Source organism: Gopherus flavomarginatus, chromosome 25 (genome assembly GCF_025201925.1).
Source record: "Gopherus flavomarginatus isolate rGopFla2 chromosome 25, rGopFla2.mat.asm, whole genome shotgun sequence".
Lineage (NCBI taxonomy): Eukaryota > Metazoa > Chordata > Testudines > Testudinidae > Gopherus > Gopherus flavomarginatus.
In genome coordinates, this window is record NC_066641.1 from 323599 (window position 1) to 345586 (window position 21988).

The window sequence follows — 21988 nt, forward strand, 5'->3', positions numbered from 1 at the left end:
GGTGAAGGGCAGTGGCTTCACAGATGTTACTGAGGGTATGGCTACGCTTGCAAGTGCACAGCGCTGCCGCGGGAGTGCTCCCGTGGCAGCCATTTGAAGTGTGAGTGTGGTTGCAGTGCCAGCGCTGGGAGAAAGCTCTCCCAGTGCTGCAGGTACTCCACCTCCCCATGGGGATTAGCTTACAGCGCTGGGAGCGGGACACTGTTTACATTGGCGCTTTACAGCGCTGTATCTTGCTGCGCTTGGGGGTGTTTTTTTCACACCCCTAAGCGAGAAAGTTACAGCGCTGTAAAGCGCCCGTGTAGCCAAGGCCTGTGTGCGCTCAGTCAGTTCAAGTGTGCATGCTCAGTGCACCCAAAGTAGCCAATTAAGACAGAGAGCAGTTTTTCACACTACATCTCCTCTGGCACCAGTCCGAAGGTCTGGCATCCTCCCACCTCGCAGAGTCCTACAGCCTAGCTCAACCCTAAGCCCAGACATCTACACTGCAATTAAAAAGCCCCTTAACCTGAGCCCTGTGAATTTGAATCAGCTGGCATGGGCCACTGTGGGTTTTTAAATGTCAGTATCCACATACCCTTGGTGTTTGTGCAGCACCTGTCACAATGGGACGAACAATTTGAGTTTATTCTGCATAAGCTTTATACAGGGTAAAACGGATTTATTTGGGTTTAGACCCCATTGGGAGTTGGGCATCTGAGTGCTAAAGACAAGCACAGTTCTGTGAGCTGCTTTCAAGTTAACCCGCAGCTTTGGGGCAAGTAATTCAGACCCTGGGTCTTTGTTGGAGCAGGGGTGTGTCTGGCTCAGCAAGCCAGGGTGCTGGAGTGCTGAGCTGGCAGGGAAAACAGGAGCAGAGGTAGTCTTGTTGCATCAGATGGCAGCTCACAGGGGTTTCTGTGATCCAAGCCAACACCCCTCCCACCCCATTTTTACCTGCAGTGATTTGTCCTTGTTTAGGTAGGAAATTGTTTCCCTGAGTGATTTCTGAAATGGGAAAAGGGTAAATGAGCAGAAGTTGGGAGAGTCCTGAGACAGGGAAACCGCTGGACTGGGGTGGCCACTCTCTGCTGGCAATGGCATGGGAAGGGAAAGGAAGGGAGGAGACAGCATCCCCCATGGAGACTGCCCAGTCTCAGCTATTTCCCCACTCCCCCACCCTGCCCAACTCAGCAGCCCCCTCCCCCACCCCTGCCTACTAGTCACATTCCCAGACCCTGCAGCCAGCCCCTCCCTGCAGCCAGTGACCTGACTCCAGCCCCACTCCTTTCCCTGTGAAAGTGACATCATCCAGGGCTCCCTGCTGGCCATGTGAATATGAGGTAAGAGAAACCATCCCATTCTGTTGATTGAATAGTGCTGTACAATCCCCACAATTTTCCCCCCTTTTCCCTTGAACTGTTGAATAGTGACATAAAATCTCCCCAGATGTTGGTGCTTCTCTCTTATATTGGCAAATATTTAGTTTGTGTCCCATTTTCTCCTCAGTTCTGAAATACTGATATCAAATTCTTGAAAAATCTTCCCACTTTTCTCTCCAAGTGTCTGACTGATTTATTATCCCTGGAGATTTTCCCATCTAAGTATCTGAGCACATCAAACCTCCTCAGGTGTTGCCCTTTCCTCAACTTCTTGAATATTGATTGATATAAAACCCTTGCAAATTTTGCCCTTTTCTCTCTAGCTATAAAAGACTGACCTGAAATCCGTTCAAATTTTGCCTCTTTCCTTTGTGTCAACTACTGCTAGAAAATTCCTCAAACTTTTCCCATTTTCCTCCAACTTGTGATAAGGATGTTAAAGTTCTCCATATTTGCAGCTTTTTGTTTTATTACTAAACACCAATTTCAAACATCAGATGTTACCATTTCCTGTATTATTATCCAGCTCTGATTTAAAAAGAATCCTCACTGCTTTGGAGGTGCTCCTCATTGGTTTTAATTACAGGCTCTTCTTTTTTGGAGGGAACCTGTTGCCTGACTCTTTCTCCATGTTGATTATCTCTGCTCCCAGACCTCCCCAGTCCGATGCCTGGAGTCCCAACCCCTCCCCCAGATCAGGCCCTGTATCCTCCCCACTCCCATCCCTCCCTGTACAACCAAGATAGAGATCAGGGCCCCTGATGTGCTGGAAATGTCACAGACCTCAACAGAGATCAGGCCTCCCCGTTGTGGAAGGCTCTGCACAGACCCTGACCAAGAGCTGGATCCCCATTGTTGCAAATGAGGCACAAACTGTGACTGAGGTCAAGGCTTCTATCTTACTGAACGTGGCTCTGACCTGGACTGAGCTCAGGGCCCCCAGTGTGCCAGGTGCTACACAGACCTTAGATAGAGATGCACAGTTGTTTGCTCCCCCAAGTATTTATACATACTGAGTTAATTAATAAGTAAAAAATGATTTAATTAAATACAGAAAGTAGGATTTAAGTGGTTCCAAGTAGTAACAGACAGAACAAAGTAAGTCACCAAGCAAAATAAAATAAAATGCGCAAATCTATGTCTAATCAAACTGAATAGAGATAATCCCACCCTCAGAGATGCTTCAGTAAGTTTTTTCCTCAGACTGGAAACCTTCCAGGCCTGGGCACAATTCTTTCCCCTGGTACAGCTCTTGTTCCAGCTTATGTGGTAGCTAGGGGATTCTTCATGATGGCTCTCTTTCTTTGTTCTCTTCCACTTCTTTATATCTCTATCTATATATCTATCTTTTGCATAAGGCAGGAATCCTTTTGTCCCTCTCTGAGTCCCCACCCCCTCCTTCTCAATGGAAAGATACCAGGTTAAAGATGGATTCCAGTTCAGGTGACATGATCACATGTCACTGCAAGACTTCATTGCCCACTTGCCAGCACACAGGTATACAGGAAGACTTACAGGTAAAACACAGTCATTTGCAGACAGTGGTCCTAGTTAATAGGAGTCATCAAGATTCCAAAACACCATTAATGGCCCCACACTTTACAAAATTACAATAGCCCCTCAGAGTTCTATTTCGTATTTCTAGTTTCAGATTCAAGAGTGGTACATTTATACAATAGGATGATTACACTCAGAAGATAAGCTTTCTAATGATACCTTACAAGAGACTTTGTGCATGAAGCATCTGTTACATTATATTCACTTATTATTAAATTTTTATAAAACCATATAGACTGCACATCACGGGGGGGGGGTGTCACATGAAACCTGAGATTTGAACTGGACATTGGAGAAGTGGAGAGAAAATGGAGTACAATTGTGGAGAACTGAGAACTTATCTGGAATTTGAGAGAAAAGGCGACGGGGGGAGGAACCATATATTTTGATCAATCGTGTCTAAAGAAAAAGGGGGAAGGACTGGAGAGGATGGTATCACCATGGGAGAGCACAGCAGGAAGTCAGAGGGGATCTCAGCCCCCCACCCTCCGCAGGGGTCACCTGCTCTTCTCCTCTCTGTGCAATTTCCTGGCTGCAGACATTTTTCCATCTGCCCCTTTTCTCAGTATCAGAGTGGCAGCCATGTTAGTCTGGATCTGTAAAATGTGACAGAGTCCTGTGGCACCTTACAGATTAACAGATGTATTGGAGCCAGGGCTGGCTCCAGGCCGCAGCATGCCAAGCACGTGCTCTGCCAGTTGCCGGGAGGGCGGGCAGGCGGCTCTGGTGGACCTCTCCCAGGCGTGCCTGCGGAGGGTCCGCTGGTCCTCTGGCTCCGATGGAGCTTCTGCAGACACGCCTGCGGGAGGTCCACTGGAGCCGCGGGACCGGCGAGCGGCAGAGCGCCCCCTGCGCCGGCGAAACGGCTAGAGCCGGCCCTGATTGGAGCAAACTCTTTGGTGGGTGAATACCCACTTCGCCAGACGCATGCGCTGCAGCCTGCAGTTCACGGAGACTTTTCCCAGGGCTCCCTTCTCCCCTCCGCCTCCTTGCCCGGTCTCACTTCTCACCCTGCCTCCCACCCCCACCCCCGCACGCAGGAACCCCACTGGGGGCTGGCTCCCTCCCCCCGGATTACCCAGTTGTGCCCCAGGGGAAAGTCCGGCCAGGCCCGGCGGGGCGTTGGGCTCCTGCTGCTCCGAGCCCCCGCCCCCCCGCGGGTCTCTCTCCATTACCCGCAGGCTGCAGCCCGGGGGGGCCCCAGGCCGGGCGGGGGGGGGTTAATGAGGGTCTCGCCCCGCCCGCCGCACAATGGAGCAGCAGCGCAGCGCTCAGCCCGGCCGCTGACCACACTCCGCCCGCCCCTTGTTCTCCGGCTCCCTGCCCCTGGGCGGGGCTACCTGAGCTGCGGGGCACGCGCCCGTGCTCCGCGAGCACTGCCTCTGCGCATGCGGGACTCGCGCCCCCCCATCTGCGCATGCCCAGAGGCGGGAGACACGGCGGGGCTGGCTCCCATCTGTCCCTGCAGCAGCCGCTGTGGGCGGGGCAGAGACGAGCTCTCGAGAGGCGCCAACGGTTCCCACGAGCCACGTAGAGCCCGCGCGCGTGAACAGCCCACTCGTCATCACTGCCGGCCCACGTCACTTCCGCTCCCGGGAGAGTCCGGAGTCCCATCTCCCAGCCGGCCCCGGAAGGCGCTTCCGCTCGCCCAGCCCAGGTCAGGGCGGGCCCCGCACTCAGCCTGGCCCCCCCCCCCCCGCCGAGACTCACCGGCCCAAGCCCCCGTCTGGCGCCTCTCAGACCCGCCCCCGGGGCCCCCCCCGCTGCTCACGGGACCGCTCGTGGCCCAGGGGCGGAGTCTGGGCCCTGGTGCCCCGCCCCTCGGCCGGGCTGCTGGGGGAGCCTCAGCCGCGACCGGGCCCCGCGTCTAGCGCCAGGGGCTGCAGAGCGAGCGGGTGGCCGCGGCAGCCAGGGAGACCCCGCCCACCCGCCCGCCTCGCTGCTGGTAATCGGGGGGGCGCAGGGTCTAGTCCAGGGGCTGGTGTCGGGTAGTGGGTACCCCAAGTGCCTGCTCCAGAAATGGCAGCGTGTCCCAGCGCCCCGTGAGCGAGCCTGGCCGGTGAGTGTCTCCCTTTTACCGGGTAATTGTAAAGTAAACCAAGGGGAGTGTAACCGCTACACGCACCTTTCAGTCAGGGGCGAGAATTATTTTGCTGCTCGGTGCCGGTGACGAACTTCTCCTGGAAGCTTCCTATAAAAAGCTGTGAGGATTCTCTCCTGTTGGTTTGGAAGAGATCGGTTAGTGAAAAATACTAAAAATGAGAAATTCCTTATGGATGAGTTCTAGGGATAAACTTTTGGACTCTTCCTCAAAAAGCCATTAAGATGCACTCCTGCTCACTTGGAAGAGAGGGGTTTGTGAAAAATATTTAAAAATGAGGAATTCACACCTGATCAGTGATGGTGAAAACTTCTCCTGGAAGCTTCCTATAAAACCTGTAACAATTCTCTCCTGCTCATTTTGTAGAGATTGGTTTGTGAAAAATACTAAAAATGAGAAATAGATTCCTCATCAGAGCAAGAGATTTAACAAGAAATGTATCTTCCGGTAAAAGCCATTTGGATTCCCTCCTGATCATTTGCAGAGGGGCAGGTTTGTAGAAATTTTTAGTGGTGCCCAGGATGGCCAGAGCACCCCCCCCCAGACTCTGTCCCCCACCTGCCAAAGGCTCTGGGAGGGAGTTTTGGTATGTGGAGGAGTTCTAGAGTGCAGGCTCTGGAAGGGAGTTTGGGCATAGGCGGCGACTCCGTGGGTTCTCTGGGGCTGGAGCATCCACAGAGAAAAATTGATGGGTGCAGAGCCAGGCTCCCCACTCCATCCTGCCTCCACTTCCTCCCTTGAGCTCTGCACCTCGCCCCATCCTGCTTCTCCTCCCAGCGCTTGCTACTGCAAAATGGCTGTTTTGTGGTGTAACAAGCCCGGGGGGTGGGGGCGGAGTGGGAATGCGGTGCTCTCAGGGCAGGAAGGAGAGAAGAGGCGGAACTGGGGGGGGATTTGGGGAAGGGGTTGGAATAGGGGCAGGAGGGGGCAGGGCAGGGGTGAAGTTGGGGCAGGGCCAGGGCAGTGCGTGGCCAGGGCAGTGGGTGTTTGAGCACCCAACAGTGCCAGCAAAAGTTGGCACCTATGAATTTGGGGAGGGGGTGCAGGCTGTGGGAGGGAGTTTGGAGGCGTGAGGGGGGGTGTGGGAAAGGAGTAGGGGGTGCAGGTTCTGGGAGGGGGTGGAGGGGAGGTGTGCAGTGCTTACCTAGGGCTCCTAGGCAGGGCGGGCCCCGGGGGGCCTCCGCGTGCTGCTACCCCCAGGCACGGCCCCTGCAGCTTCCTATTGGCTGCAGGGGCTTGGGGCAGGAGCAGTGCATGTAGACCCAGACCCACCCTGCCCAGGGACTGCAAGGAGGAGTTGTCAGCCACGTAGAGCGAGCAGGCAGGAAGCCGCTAAGCTCCGCTGCACTGCCAGTAAGTGGGTTTGGCATTTTAAATCACCCAGGGGATGCATGGCAGGGAGCACCTGGGGGTGGAAGGCCGGGCTGAAGGAGAGACCTGGTCTCAAACATTGCTGGAGCCAGGCCCCGGGCCAGGAATATTCCTGGTGCCCAGGCACCACGGACCCACCCCCCATGCTTTCAGCGTATGGTACATAGAGCAGTATGTACAAGTCATTGTATGGAAATTTAGTTGGTACTGACTTCACTAGTGCTTTTTATGTAGCCTATTGTAAAACTAGGGAAATATCTAGATGAGTTGATGTACCTCCTGGAAGATTGCTGTGTATCCCCAGGTGTTCATGTACCCCTGGTTGAGAACCACTGATGTAGGGGAACCCAGGCCCACCTGCCATACCAGCTTCCAACCCAGTACTCTGGGAAGCTGGTTTGGCTTTGCTTATCTTGCATCAGTCTCAGCTCAGCTTCACTGGGTCACCACTTCCTACCATGGCCCCATGGACAGGAGTCAGAGAAAGGAATTCTCCCTTCAGGTGTAAAACCAGCAACTGCTCCATGAAGGGTTGGTGCTGATGGAGCAATTGTTAACACTTTCCCTAGTCTCCTTTTCGGATTTGACCCCATTTTTTCTCTAATTCTCCAGTGTTAATATAACAATCTCAGATTTGGGATGTTTGACCTGCAGCAAATTCTCTTTCTTCTTTGGGAAATTGTCCTGAATCATTCCTCAAATGAGAAGGGGCTTTATGGGTGCAACTTGCAGAACCCTGAGACACAGCTGCCTCTGGGGTGGGATGGGGTGGTCATTCTCTGCCAGTGTTACAACCCAATGGCCCCCTCCCTCAGGTCCCCTGGAGAGGCAAATTAACACTGTATGTTGCTAATGCTGTTGCAAGCATTGCAAGGCATTTCGGGAAGGGTTAAAGGTGAGAGTGTGGAGTGGAAAATTCCTTTTCATGTTGCAAGAGGCTAAAGGGGGAGGGGAAAAAGGCAGAAAAGGGGTTAACTCCACACTTCAGCTAGCTCAGTCTAAAAATAAAACGCTGGCCCCGTGTCATGACAAGAAGTCTGCAACTGCATTCACCTCTTACCCAACCCTAGCCAGCCATAAAGAAAACTAAGCAAAACTGCAAAAAGTGCAAAAACAAGCACAACGGCAAAGGCCAATGGGGGGAAAAACAAGGTTTTGCGTCCCTAAAGTTGGTGTGTTTTTAAAAAACTACAAAAAGCTGGTTTAAACTGGTACAAAGAACACCAAAAGCAAAGGTCCCTAAACAAAACACCCTCAAAAAGACCCCCAAAGCCAAAGCAAATCAGAAATCAACAGCAAACCCTAAACAACCCATGCACAGGACAAAAACTCCCATCCACCCTTTCCCTTCTTCTTATGTTACACCTTGGCTTGAGTAGTGGGGGTGTAAGTATAAAAATGGGTTAGGGCTTGGGGCACTAACACTTTGCTTTTTTCCTTCCTTTAAGTAACATGGGGCTCCCCAGCACTCTCCGCTGTTATTATTTTATTAATAAAGCTTTAAAATGTAGTCACTTGGTGTGCTCCTCCATCTACTCCCCTAAAAATCCTGTGGCCTCACCTAATCACTTGACATCCTGGGCAGATTGGTAACATAAATCTGTCACACCAGCAACAAGGCACGGAAAAGGACAGGAGGAAAAAGTCCCCACTGGAGACTGTCCATCTGAAGGTTACACAGGCCATGGCTACACTGGTGCTTTACAGCACTGCAACTTTCTCGCTCAGGGGTATGGAAAAAAACACCCCTGAGTGCAGCAAGTTACAGCGCTGTAAAGCGCCAGTGTAAACTATGCCCCAGCGCTGAGAGCGCGGCTCCAGCGCTGTAAGCTAATCCCCTCAGAGAGGGGGAGTACCTGCAGCGCTGAGAGAGCTTTCTCCCAGCACTGGCGCCGTGACCACACTCGCACTTCAAAGCACTGCCACGGGAGCGCTCTGAAGTTGCAAGTGTAGCCATACCCACAGTCCTGGCTAATGCTACCCCCAGCTGCTCAACACAGCTCTGCCCAGCTGCCAGTCACTTGCCTGCCCCTGCTGCTGCCTCCTGACGGGCTGCGTGTCAAAAGGGTGCCGATCCCGGTCATACAAGATACAGGCCTGTAGGTTCCTTGCATTACTGCTGCTTAAAATAAAGCTATATCGATGGAATACATTTTATAGTTAGTTTACCCCTCATTGTATAAGTAGCTGCAGTTTCTCACCAGTGTGCATTGCTTTGCATTTAGAAAGACAAGATGGGTGAGGTAATACCTTTTACTGGACCCACTTCAGTTGGTGAGAGACATATCTGAGCTACACATAGATCTCTTCTTCAAGAGGATATCCTAAAAGTTTGCCCTCCTTTCTCTCTAGTTATCTATTTCTAATTTAATATTCCCTGAGATTTTTTCCATGTCTCACTAATAATAAAATATTAACATAAAATATCCTCAGATTTTGACCTTTTCTCAATTTTTTGAACATATTTAGAAATGTTTTCCAATGTTTCCCATTTTCTCTCAATTTGTCAAATAACAATATGAAATTCACTTTTTACTACTTTACCTACTATTGGCTATCAATATAAAATCCCTCACATTTTTCTACTTTCCTTTTTAGTTTGTGAAAATTGATCAAAAATTTTCCAGATTTCCACCCTTTTTTTTTTAAATGACTTAACATGGATGTCAGCTGTCAGAGTTTGTCTTTTTCCATGTAATTATCAAATGTCTGTTAAAAAGCATCTTGTGTTTGGAGATGTTCCCATGTTTAGTTGCAGCAAGTTCTCCTTTTTTGGAGGGAATGTTGTCGTCTTAGTCATTCTCCAGCCTGGTGGTTGCAGGGAGTTAAATGGTCAACTTCCCGTCTCATTTGAGATCATTTTTTTCCCAACCCCTGTTTGGGAGAACAGTGTCTCCCAGCTGCTCACAGGACAGTTGGCAGGATCCTTTTCTTTTCTTCAGGGGGCACAGGATGAGGGCTTAGTCTGCCTGGCTCCTTACTGCCCAGTCTGTACCCAGAGTGGCTGAGAATCTCCATGCTACTGTACTGCTACTGTATTAGTTCCTCACTTTCTCCTCACCATGTTCACCAGCAGTATCCCAAACCCACATGTCGAATGGTCTTCATGAGGGGTTCCTTCGCCCAGTGCTGAGAGGTAGTTGTTTCTGGAGTGGGTCCCTACTGGCCATTATCTGCCAGTCACCGGGCATGGAAATTTATTTGGCTCCTCCATGCCATCCATTCTCTTGTTAAAGAAGCATCACCCAGGGCTCCTCCCAACTGTGTGAATGGCTAGCAGGAGCTGCTGATAACTTTCTATCCATTTATCAATTATTGATATGAAATCATGACAGGCTTTGCTTTTCTTCCTGTTTTCAAAATTGGAGGAACTTTAGGTTTTGGAGGGAAAACTGTTACTGTGAATTCTTCTCAGAAGAAGCGGGAGAGGGAGTGAGGGAGGAGGAAAGGACTCTGGACTCCTCCCTCCTGAGCCATGTTTCTGGTCTCACTGAGACAAGTGTTAATTAAGAAACACTTCAAGGAAGAATATGAAGTGACTCCAGATTAACATGGGGGCAAATAAAATCAGTATATGTCCCTATGGGGAGGGAGGTTTCAGTTGTTGCTAATTGGGGGGGGGGGGAAGCCCTCAGTCTCTATCTGACACACTGTCTCCTCAGGGTATTGGGGGTTGAGCTTCCTGGGCCAGGCGCTGCTACCTGCATTGTGATCTGGGAGCCCAAACTGAGCAGCTGCTGCTCCCCCAGTAGGGTTAAGGCTTGGGAGTGCATTGGAGTGAAGATTCCTCTATGCCCAGGCAAGGTGAGGACTTTCTCCAGCTGTAATTAGCTCCCTGGGTCAGCTCTAGGCTCTGCCCGCACCAACATCTGAGCCAGAGACTCCAGGTGATTGATAGAGACCTCAGGGAACGTACTGGGGATGGGCTTGAAAGTGACTCTGCACAAATAGCCCCACCTCACCTTACATCTCTCCTCCCCATGGCAATTACAGGAGCCGATCCAGCCATAGGACAGTGAACACCGAGGAATGGCTGGCTGTCTGCCAGAGGGGGAGGGACAGGAGATGGGAAACACAAGAAGAAAAAGGAGAGAGAAATATAAGAGCAGTGGGAGAAATAATTGGGAAGAGAGATTCCCAGATCACTAACCTGCCTCCACACACTTACTGCAGCATCCCTGGGCAGATTCACTTTCCAGTGAACAAGGTGAGGTGCAGGGAGAGGAAAAGCCAATTCCTGATGTTCCCTGTGCCCCCGGCTGTGGGAGTGTGCTGCCCTGGGGACAGTGTCAGAGGAAATTCCAGAAGTCACTCTCTTTGTTCTGCTCTTGTCTCATATTTGGTTCCCAGACTTCATTACTGGGAGGGTTTCAAAATGTCTAGGTTGTTTAGTACTAGTGGGGTGGGCTGGGTCAGTGGTGTGATAAAATGACCAAACGTTTCCTCAGAATAGAATCAGAACTGTAGGGCTGGAATGAACCATGAGAGGTCATCTAGTCCAGCCCCCAACACTGAGGTGTTTGTCCAACCTGTCCTTAAAAACATCCAATGATGATGATTCCACAACCTCCCTTGGTCACCTATTCCAGTACTGAACTAGCGTTCGTCACAACTGAGTCACATTGCTGACTCAGATTCAATTTGTGATCCACTATAACCCCTAGATCCTTTGCACTTTTCTTTATTAAATTTCATCTTGTTCATTCAGCTCAATTCTCTAATTTATAAACGTCATTTTGAATTCTAATCCGGTTCTCCAAAGTGTTTGCAAATCTTCCCAGCTTGATGTCATCTGCAAATTTAATAAGCATACTCTCCACTCCATTATCCAAGTCATTAATGAAAATATTGAGTAGTACCAGATCAAGAATTGGCTCCTGTGGGACTGCATTAGCTACATCCTCCCAGTTTGTCAGTGAGCCATCAATAATTACTCTTTGAGTACAGACTTTCCAGAACACCACATTTCCCTAGTTTGCTGATGAGGCTGTCATGGGGTCTTCTGTCAAGAGCCTTACTACAATCCAGATATCTCTACCGTGTCCCCAGATCTATAAGGCCTGCTAAAGCAGGAAATTAGATTGGTTTGGCCTGATTTGTATTCGATAATATATACTGGCTATAACTTATCACTTTACTTTTCTCTAGGTGCTTATACATTGATTGTTTAATACATTTGTCTTTCTGGGTATCTAAATTAGGCTTGAGTGGTCTTTATTCCCCAGGTCTTCGTTGTTTTATGTTTACCCTTTTCCAGTCTTGTGGGACCTCACCATCCTCCCGGAGTTGTCAAAGATAATTGTTACCCGTTCCAAGATTGCTTCAGCTAATTCCTTGAGTAGCCCAGGATGAATTGCATCAGGCCCTGCTAACTTTTACATAAATTAAATTTGTGTAAATATTTTTTCAACCTCTTATTTCCCCATTGTGGTTTCTGTTCCTTCCCCCTCTAAGAATAATTAAGTATCCGATCACAATTACATTTTTTTAGTGAATGTAAAAAGGCATTAAACACCTTTGTCTTGTTGCTGTCATCTATTATTGGTTCTTCTCTGCTAAGTAGAGGATCTACACTTTCCTTCCCCTGTTTCTTGCTCCTAATATATTTATAGAACCCTTATCTTATTGCTTTTTTGTGTCACTTCCAAGGTGTAACTCATTTTGTGAGTTAATCTTTCTGATTTTTGTCCCCACATGCTTGTGCAATTCTTTTGTACTCATCTATAGAAATTTGTCCATGATTCCACTTATTATAGGATTCCTTTTTATTTTCTGGTCATGAAAGAGCTTATGGTAGAACCATATTGGCCACATACTCTTTCTGTCTTTCCTTCACATTGTGATCCTTTGCTGCTGCTGCTTCTTTAGTATTGTCTCTGAGGAACTGCCAGCCAGCTCTCCTGAACTCTCTCAGATTTTATTCCCATGGGACCTTACCTACCAGTTCTCCAACTTGGTTGAAGTCTGCTTTTTGGACGTCCATTGTCCTTATTCTGCTGCTCTCATGCCTTCATTCTCATAGAACTGCAACATCGATAATTTTTTATCACTTTTGCCCATATTGCTCTCCACCTTCAGTTTCCTAATTCATTCCTTCCTGTTTCAGTTACTGCTTCCATCCTCTCAAAGAAAACACGTGTCCCCTGTACATTCCAAGAACTTATTGGATACTTTGTGTTTGTTTGGTTGAATTCCTTTTGTAACAGATGTCTGGGTAGATAACCCTCTTTCCCCCTCCAACCCCATTACTGTGTTTTGAATTTTTCTATTTGCATGACAGTCTAGATCATCTGTGTGCAGAGAGAGCCTGGGGGAATTGTGCTGTGAAATTATTTCCTGTTCTGACATGTCCCCAATTGCCCTTTTTGCCATAACAGGCTGCAGCTCAACATCCATGTTTTCTGCCAGACCCTTTCATCCTTCCAGGGACCAGAGAAGGAAAATGGCTGCAGTGAAGCCATTTGAGGTAGGGATTATCAGGGAGTTGCTGGTGGGTTCTCTTTGGAGGGAGAAGGGCAGTAAATATAGAGGAGGTATGCACTTCTGTGGGGGCTGGGCTAGGGGTGAGAGGGGGCAGGAAAGCCACAGGGTAGAGAAAGGGAGGGGGACAGAGTGTGATAAACCTGCTGAGATTTGTTTACTGTGATTCCTAGATCCCAGCAACGGACTCCTATGGTTTGTGGATGGGAATTCCCTAATTAGTCAAGCAGGAAAGAAACCCCCTTCCTCTCCCCCAGACTGGGCTAGGAAAAACTTACCACACTTCAGTACTGGAGCCTGAACCGCCTGGCCAGAGGCTGCTGTGAGATATAAAGACACCTTATCCCCTCCTATCCAGCTGCTGGCAATGAGGAGGGTGTTGCAGTTTGCATCAGGTAGTTGTCCCTGGACCCTGCTTGGGGGCTGCATCTCCTGTATCAGCCTCTGGCTAGTAGTTGAGTGATGAATGTGAAGACTCCTGCCCCCTCACTCTGCTGGGAGGCGTGGGAGTATTTTTTTCTCCCCTCACCCTGATGCTTCTGGGCTGCTCTCATGATGGAGTGTGGGTGGAACTATGGTGTGGAGAAAGTGGATAAGGAAGTGTTATTTACCCCTTCACATAACCCAAGAACCAGGGGTCATGTGATGAAATTAATAGCCAGCAGATTTATAACAAAGAAAAGGAAGTATTTCTTCACAGAATGCACGGTCATCGTGTGGAACATCATTGCCAGAGGATGTTGTGAAGGCTGTAATTATAATTGGGTTAAAGAAGTTAGATAAATTCATGGAGGATAGGTCCATCAACTGTTACTAGCTGTGTGGGAGGGATAGCTCAGTGGTTTGAGCATTGGCCTGCTAAACCCGGGGTCCTCGAGGGGGCCATTTAGGGAACTGGGGTAAAAATCTGGGGATTGATCCTGCTTTGAGCAGGGGGTTGGACTAGATGACCTCCTGAGGTCCCTTCCAACCCTAATAGTCTATGATTCTATGTAACAAAGTTGGGACTCACCACCTGGCATCTCCTGCTGGTTGTCTCCAGAAATTAGCTCAGTCCAGCGGAGTGCCCTCTCCTGGTGGTGTCCCACCCATTGTTTCGCCCTTGGTTGCTGTCTGAGTCTATGTCTCTCACCAGCTCGTGGCATCCTCTTCAGGACCACTGCCCTCCAGGGGGAGAGGGGTGTTAGCAACTGGCCTCAGTGGCCAACCACAACCTCCTAAGTCTAGCCCTTTGTCTCAAGGGCCAGTTGCAGTTTGTTTCAGCCACTTCAGTGCATTACCAGGTGCAGTACAAGGGGAAAGTGGGGGGCAGGCCCACCCACTACTCTGGGTCCCAACCCAGGAACCTTTTAGTGCAGCCTCCCTGCCCTCCTTCTCTTCTCTTATCCATCTGACCCTGGGCCACTTCCCCTCTTGGCCCACACACTCTCTAGGCCCTTTCTATCAGGGCCTGCAGTCTGGCAGATATTGGGCTAGAGCCCTACTATGCTCCCCCTGAGCCTACCCAGCACTGCTCTGTCCAAGGTGCTGGTCTCCTGCTCTGGAGATAGACCTTCCCCCATGAAGGTCTAGGACAGACTGTCTGCTGCTCTCCTGGGCAGCCTTTATATAAGGCCATGCTGAGCCCTGATTGGCTGTCTCCAATCTCAGCCCTGATTGGCTCTCAGTAAGCCCTTTCCTGATTGGCTGCTAGCCTGCGCAGCCTCTCTGGCCTACCTAGCCCCCTCTCACATGGGGGTGGGGCTGCCACCCCACCACGCAAGCCAAGATGGTCAGATATGCAACCCCATGCTCTAGGTGTCCCTAAGCCTCTGTCTGCCACGTGCTGTAAGTGGATGACAGGAGATGGATCACTTGAATAGCTCCTTCTGTTACTTCTCTCTGAAGCATCTGGCATTGGCTACTACCAGAAGACAGGATACTGCACTAGATGGACCATTGTTCTGACCCAATTCTTATGTTCTGGCCATTCTTATGTTCTTATCAGTTTGGCTTTTGCTGATCTGAAGTTCCAAGCCCTACAGTTATTAACTTACTTGGTACTGCTTCCCCAAACAGGCAGTGTGCACCGTACACCAGCTTAGATAGATGCCAAGTGACTAGCCGTCAGGAGATAATGAGAACCACAGTTTGAGCCGCAATTGTGTGCAAGAAAATGCTAGCAGAGCAAGATGATTTTGATCAAAAGCTTGTTTTCAGAGGGCTGTGGCTCAGGAACCTCTGGAGCAATTAACCCCATCTTTGGTTCACTAACCGTGTCCTGCACCCACATGATGAATAGTGTATTTCAGGACAATGTGAATAAGCATGTACATTTTAGAGAAATTAGAATAGTTGGCTTTTAAACAGAGAGTAATGCTGAACTTTAAATCTAGTACAGCTGGTGGTTTGCTATGATAACTTTCTAAATGCATGGAGAATATGGCTATTAGGTGCACTCATCTGTGGACAGGAGTCAGTGTGAAGGGAGTCCTTGATACAAGGGAGAAGATGAGGAGGGGAGAAAGATGATGGGGGAACTGGTGTTAATGGGGTGACACATAGGCGGGAGGGCTGAGAGCAGAGGGAATGAAGGGAAGTAGGATGTAGAGGACTAACTTAGAGAGAATCAGGGATGTTTGGGTACAATGTAAGGAGTAGGATGGAGGGTATCAGGGAGAGAAGCTCTCGTGAGCTGGTAATGGTGTGAGTTGGACAAATGGGGTGGAGGGCCCAGCAGTGGTGCTGTTGTTGAGGGAGGGTCTTAGATAGGTGATGTGGGTTAGCTGGGAGTGGGGAACACTGCAGTTAGAGGGACAGGGAGAGTGACGAGGTTGGAGAGTGGTTGGTCTAGGAAGTAGGAGGGTCTAGTGGAGGTAGGAAGGCTTCACTGAGGCTTCTTTTGCCAAAGCCTCTAATGACCTGTCTTTAGGCAAAGCTTTGAGCCAGTACTCGATCCTCCTCCTCCTTGACCTGTCAGCTGCAGAAAAACTTGAGAGTCTTTGGATTAAGTTTAGAAGTGTGAGCAACAAGGGTAATGTCGTGTTGGGAGTCTGCTATAGACCACCAGACCAGGGGAATGAGGTGGACGAGGCTTTCTTCCGGCAACTAGCAGAAATTACTAGGTCGCAGGCCCTGGTTCTCATGGGAGACTTTAATCACCCTGATATCTGCTAGGAGAACAATACAGCGGTACACAGATAATCCAGGAAGTTTTTGGAAAGTGTAGGGGACAATTTCCTGGTCTAAGGGCTGGAGGAACCAACTAGGGGCAGAGCTCTTCTTGACCTGCTGCTCACAAACTGAGAAGAGTTAGTAGGGGAAGCCAAAGTGGATGGGAACTTGGGAGGCAGTGACCATGAGATGGTTGAGTTCAGGATCATGACACAAGGAAAAAAGGAGCGCAGCAGAATATGGACCCTGGATTTCAGAAAAGCAGACTTTGACTCCCTCAGGAACCTGATGAGCAGGATTCCCTGGGCAAATAACATGAGGGGGAGAGGAGTCCAGGAGAGCTGACTGTATTTTAAAGAATCATTATTGAGGTTGCAGGAAAAAAGCATCCCGATGTGTAGGAAGAATAGAAATATGGCAGGCGACCAGGTTGGCTTAACAGTGAAATCCTTGCTGATCTTAAACGCAAAAAAGAAGCTTCCAAGAAGTGGAAGATTGGACAAATGACCAGGGAGGAGTATAAAAATATTGCTCAGGCATGCAGGAGTGAAATCAGGAAGGCCAAGCTGGAGCTGCAGCTAGCAAGAGATGTTAAGAGTAACAAGAAGGGTTTCTTCAGGTATGTTAGCAGCAAGAAGAAAGTCAAGGAAAGTGTGGGCCCCTTACTGAATGAGGGAGGCAACCTAGTGACAGAAGATGTACTCAATGATTTTTTTGCCTCTGTCTTTACAAACAAGGTCAGCTCCCAGACTGCTGCACTGGGCAGCACAGTATGGGGAGAAGGTGACCAGCCCTCTGTGGAGAAAGAAGTGGTTCGAGACTATTTAGAAAAACTGGACGAGCACAAGTCCATGGGGCCGGATGCGCTGCATCCGAGGGTGTTAAAGGAGTTGGCAGATGTGATTGCAGAGCCATTGGCCATTATCTTTGAAAACTAATAGCGAATGGAGGAGGTCCCGGATGACTGGAAAAAGGCTACTGTAGTGTCCATCTTTAAAAAAAGGGAAGGAGGAGGATCCAGGGAACTACAGGCCAGTCAGCCTCTCCTCAGTTCCTGGAAAAATCATGGAGCAGATCCTCAAGGAATTAATTCTGAAACAGTTAGAAGAGAGGAAAGTGATCATGAACAGTCAGCATGGATTCACCAAGGGCAAGTCATGCCTGACTAACCTAATTGCCTTCTATGAGGAGATAACTGGGTCTGTGGATGAGGGGAAAGCAGTGGATGTATTATTCCTTGACTTTAGCAAAGATTTTGATATGGTCTCCCATAGTATTCTTGCCAGCAAGTTAAAGAAGTATGGGCTGGATGAATGGACTATAAGATGGATAGAAAGCTGGCTAGATTGTCGGGCTCAGCGAGTAGTGATCAACGGCTCCATGTCTAGTTGGCAGACGGTTTCAAGCGGAGTGCCCCAAGGGTCGGTCCTGGGGCCGGTTTTGTTCAATATCTTAATTAACGATCTGGAGGATGGCGTGAACTGCACTCTCAGCAAGTTTGCAGATGTCACTAAACTGGGAGGAGTGGTAGATACACTGGAGGGTAGAGCTAGAATACAGAGGAACCTAGACAAATTAGAGGACTGGGCCAAAAGAAACCTGATGAGGTTTAACAATGACAAGAGCAAAGTCCTGCACTTAGGACAGAAGAATCCCATCCCTGTTACAGACTAGGGACCGAATGGCTAGGAAGCAGTTCTGCAGAAAAGGACCTAGGGGTTACAGTGGACGAGAAGCTGGATTTGAGTCAACAGTGTGCCCTTGTTGCCAAGAAGGCTAACAGCATTTTGGGCTATATAAGTAGGGGCATTGCAAGCAGATCGAGGGATGTGATCATTCCCCTGTCTTCGACGTTGGTAAGGCCTCATCTGGAGTATTGTGTCCAGTTTTGGGCCCCACACTACAAGAAGGATGTGGAAAAATTGGAAAGAGTCCAGCGGAGGGCAACAAAAATGATTAGGGGGCTGGAGCACATGACTTCTGAGGAGAGGCTGAGGGAACTGGGATTGTTTAGTCTGCAGAAGAGAAGAATGAGGGAGGATTTGATAGCTGCTTTCAACTACCTGAAAGGGGGTTCCAGAGAGGATGGATCTAGACTGTTCTCAGTGGTAACAGATGACAGAACAAGGAGTAATGGTCTCAAGTTGCAGTGGAGGAGATTTAGGTTGGATATTAAGAAAAACTTTTTCACTCAGAGAGTGGTGAAGCACTGGAATGGGTTACCTAGGGAGGTTGTGGAATCTCCTTCCTTAGAGTTTTTTAAGATCAGGCTTGACAAAGCCCTGGCTGGGATGATTTAGTTGGGAATTGATCCTGCTCTGAGCAGGGGGTTGGACTAGATGACCTCCGGAGGTCCCTTCCAACCCTGATATTCTATGATTCTATGACACCGCTTGAAATCTGATCTTCCCTTATCCTCTCCTGCTTCTCCTCCTACTTCTGTGATCTCTCCTTCAGAGTGTCCTTGGACAATCCTCCTCGTCCCCACTCCAGCTTTCTACAGGCCTTATACAAGCTCTGTCCTTGGTCTGCTTCTCTTCTTCCTCTGTACTTTATCTCTAGTAATCTCATCCACAAACACAAATTCAGCTACTTATGCTGGCAACTCACAGATCTGTCTGTTCCAGACCTGTCTTTCTCCCCAAGCTGAAATAACAGCCTGTTTCTCTGATATTTCCTCATAGATGTCTGGCCATCAGCTCAAGTTCAAATGCTAAAATGGGCAGAACACAGCTCTTAATATTCCTCCAAGCCACCCCCCATCTCCTTTCTGTATCACTGCAGATACCACCACTGTCTCTTCTGTCACTCATGTCTGTGCGCTGCACATATGCTGCAACACAGGCCTCTTTCTAGGTCCTCCCATGCAGCCTATTTCTACATCTTGCATTTTCTTTCTGCAATCACGTCCCTAAGATACAGGCTTTCTTATCCATCCACACTGGTAAAACTCTTATCCAGGCTCTCGTTGTCTCCTGTCACAATTATTGCACCATTCTTTTCTCTCCCTTGACAAATGCAATCATACCCTGCTCATATCCATTGAGATTTGACATCCACAAAGCTAGCTCACTATTTTAAAATGTCACCTGTGAGGGAAGGTTGAAAGAATTGGTCATGTTTAGTCTTGAGAAAAGATGACTGGGGTTGGTGGGGGAGGACCTGATACCAGTCTTCAGCTGAATTAATGGCTGCTGTACAGAGGATTTTGATCACTTTTTCTTCATGTGCATTGGGGTAGGAGAAGAGGGACCTTGATCTACAGCAAGGGATGCTTAGGTTGGATATTAGGAAAAGCTTTCCAGCCCTGAGGATCGATAAGTGCTGGAATAGGTCATCAAGAGAGGTTATGGAATCCCAGTCACTGGAGGTTTTAAAAAACTGGTTAGACAAATATCTGTCAGCCATCAGTTTGCTGTTATTGAGGGCAAAAAGACTTAGACAAGGAGACAGAGAGAGAAGGAGATGAAATTGAGGAGGCTTTGAAAAAGCTTGGAAGATGACTACCAAAATAAATTCAGAGTTCAGTTTTGTTTTATCAGACTAACCAAGGGATCTGTAAATTCCATGTTTGAGTGCTTGCTCATGTCAATTCCTTTCTAGGTGTGTGTGCGCCCACGTGCGTGGTCATCGGAGATTTATGCCTTAGGTGTACCCATAGGGTCTGTTGTATTCTCTGAAGTGCCACTTTCAGGCAGCAATATATAAGGCACCACCAGCCCTGTGCCCTCTCAGTTCCTTCTTACTGCCCGTGGTGTTTAGTTAGAGTATCTTCCTTGCTTAGCAAGAGCTAGCGTTCTTTTTCTCTTATGAACTTCGTGCCTTAAGGCCTTTGATTATAGTTTGTATACAATAGTGGTTACGTAATTGTTAAGTAGTAGTAAAGTGTTTGTTTGTTAGTCATTAGGGTCCTAGCATGCCCCGGTTTCCTGATTTTAAGTCCTGCTTGGACTGCCTCAACAGGCCAGTGCCTGTGAATGACCCCCATAGTAGCTGCCTTAAGTGTTTGGGGGAGTCACGCATCAAGGATCGATGCCGGATCTGTAAGAACTTTCAGCCCCATGCCCAGAAGGAGTAGGATATCCACCTTAGGGCTCTCTGATGGAGTCTGCCCTCTGTCCTGCTTCCAAGCCGTCCAGGCAAGACGCACCGAGCACCTCGGCCTCCGTGTGCAATGCACCACTGGCACCCAGCTCCTCCTGGTGGCAAAGAAGAAAGGTAAGAAGCCCTCCCCAGCACCAAGCAAGAAGGCCCAAGTGTCATCCTCCAAGGGACCCGGCCCTGGCCGCCAGCCTACTCTGAAGCTGCATTATTGTGCCCCCCCAATGGTCCACCACTGATTCCTGGGAGCGATATGGGACCCAAACCCTGCCTACACCGTCGTCCTTCCATGCTCCCCAGGTACAGAGAGCGCACAGGTCTCCACCTGCTCCATTGATGACTCCAGTGTCACAGTACTCGGCTAAGGCTCCCCAAGAGGGCAAGCCAGCTGATAAGACCCCTAAAGGGTCAGGGGAACACCGCCGGTCACCAGATAGAAGGTGAGGATCCTCTCCACTGTGTCGAGGATCCCAGGGCAGGTTTGAGTCATGTCATCGATCACTCAGACCAAGGCAAGATTCCCTCGACATTACTCACCAGTACAGGGTTAACACTCCATATACTTCTCCCGACACCACTCATCCTCTTGTTGGTCATCCTCCAGATGTCAGTCCGATTGCCGGCACAATGGGAGCATTCCCTGTCTCAGCACTGTTCTCTCTGGCTCTGGTATCATTCTCATTCTCCCCAGTACTGACACCAGTCTCCCACATCTGGTCAGCGTTCGCTGGTAGCCATGACCAGTAAACAGCCACGGCCCCTCCTTGGTCGCCAGAAAGCGATTCCTCAGCATGGAGGCCCAGTTCAGCCCATCACCCAGGTCCCATTGGCGAGATTGGGCATCGGAACCCACATCATCATCTGCGGCACCGCAGTGACAGCACAGGCAGCGGCCAGCGCAGTGGCCATATTGAAGCATGTGACTTAACAGCCATGTAAAAGAAGCAGTGAGAAATAAAAAGACTTCCTTTAAAAAGTGAAAGTCAAATCCTAGTGAGGCAAATAGAAAGGAGCATAAACACTGCCAAATTAAGTGCAGGAATGTAATAAGACTTGATTTTAACAAATAGGGAGGAACTTGTTGAGAATTTGAAAGTAGAAGAAAGCTTGGGTGAAAGTGATCATGAAATCATAGAATTTGCAATTCTAAGGAACGGTAGAAGGGAGTACAGCAGAATAGAGACAATGGATTTCAGGAAGGCGGATTTTGGTAAGCTCAGAGAGCTGATAGGCAAGGTCCCATGGGAATTAAGACTGAGGGGAAAAACAACTGAGGAAAGTTGGCAGTTTTTCAAAGGGACGCTATTAAGGGCCCAAAAGCAAGTTATTCCGATGGTTAGGAAAGATAGAAAATGTGGCAAAAGACCACCTTGGCTTACCCTTGAGATCTTGCGTGACCTACAAAATAAAAAGGCGTCATATAAAAAATGGAAACTAGGTCAGATCATGAAGGATGAATATAGGCAAATAACACAGGAATGCAGAGGCAAGATTAGAAAAGCAAAGGCACAAAATGAACTCAAACTAGCTATGGGAATAAAGGGAAACAAGAAGACTTTTTATCAATACATTAGAAGCAAGAGGAAGACTAAGGACAGGGTAGGCCCACTGCTCAATGAGGAGGGGGAAACAGTAACGGGAGACTTGGAAATGGCAAAGATGCTTAATGACTTCTTTGTTTCGGTCTTCACTGAGAAGTCTGAAGGAATGTCTTGTATAGTGAATGCTTACGGGAAGAGGGTAGGTTTAGAAGAGAAAATAAGGAAAGAGCAAGTAAAAAATCACTTAGAAAAGTTAGATGCCTGCAAGTCACCAGGGCCTGATGAAATGCATCCTAGAATACTCAAGGAGTTAATAGAAGAGA

General features: G+C 48.8%; 1 protein-coding gene across 13 annotated transcripts in view; it reads left to right on the top strand.

Moving 5' to 3' along the window:
* Positions 1-21988, top strand: part of LOC127040644 (zinc finger protein OZF-like) — a 130541-nt gene that overhangs the window by 84155 nt on the left and 24398 nt on the right. For 2 of the 13 annotated variants that reach the window (XM_050935071.1, XM_050935073.1), the window contains exons 1-2: positions 10167-10194; positions 12768-12856. The exons of 2 other annotated variants lie outside the window; for them this stretch is intronic. In XM_050935071.1, coding sequence (XP_050791028.1) covers positions 10182-10194; positions 12768-12856 — 102 coding nt within the window. In that variant the 5' untranslated portion in view covers positions 10167-10181. 9 more of the 13 variants (XM_050935083.1, XM_050935079.1, XM_050935074.1 and 6 more) reach the window with 7 other exon arrangements.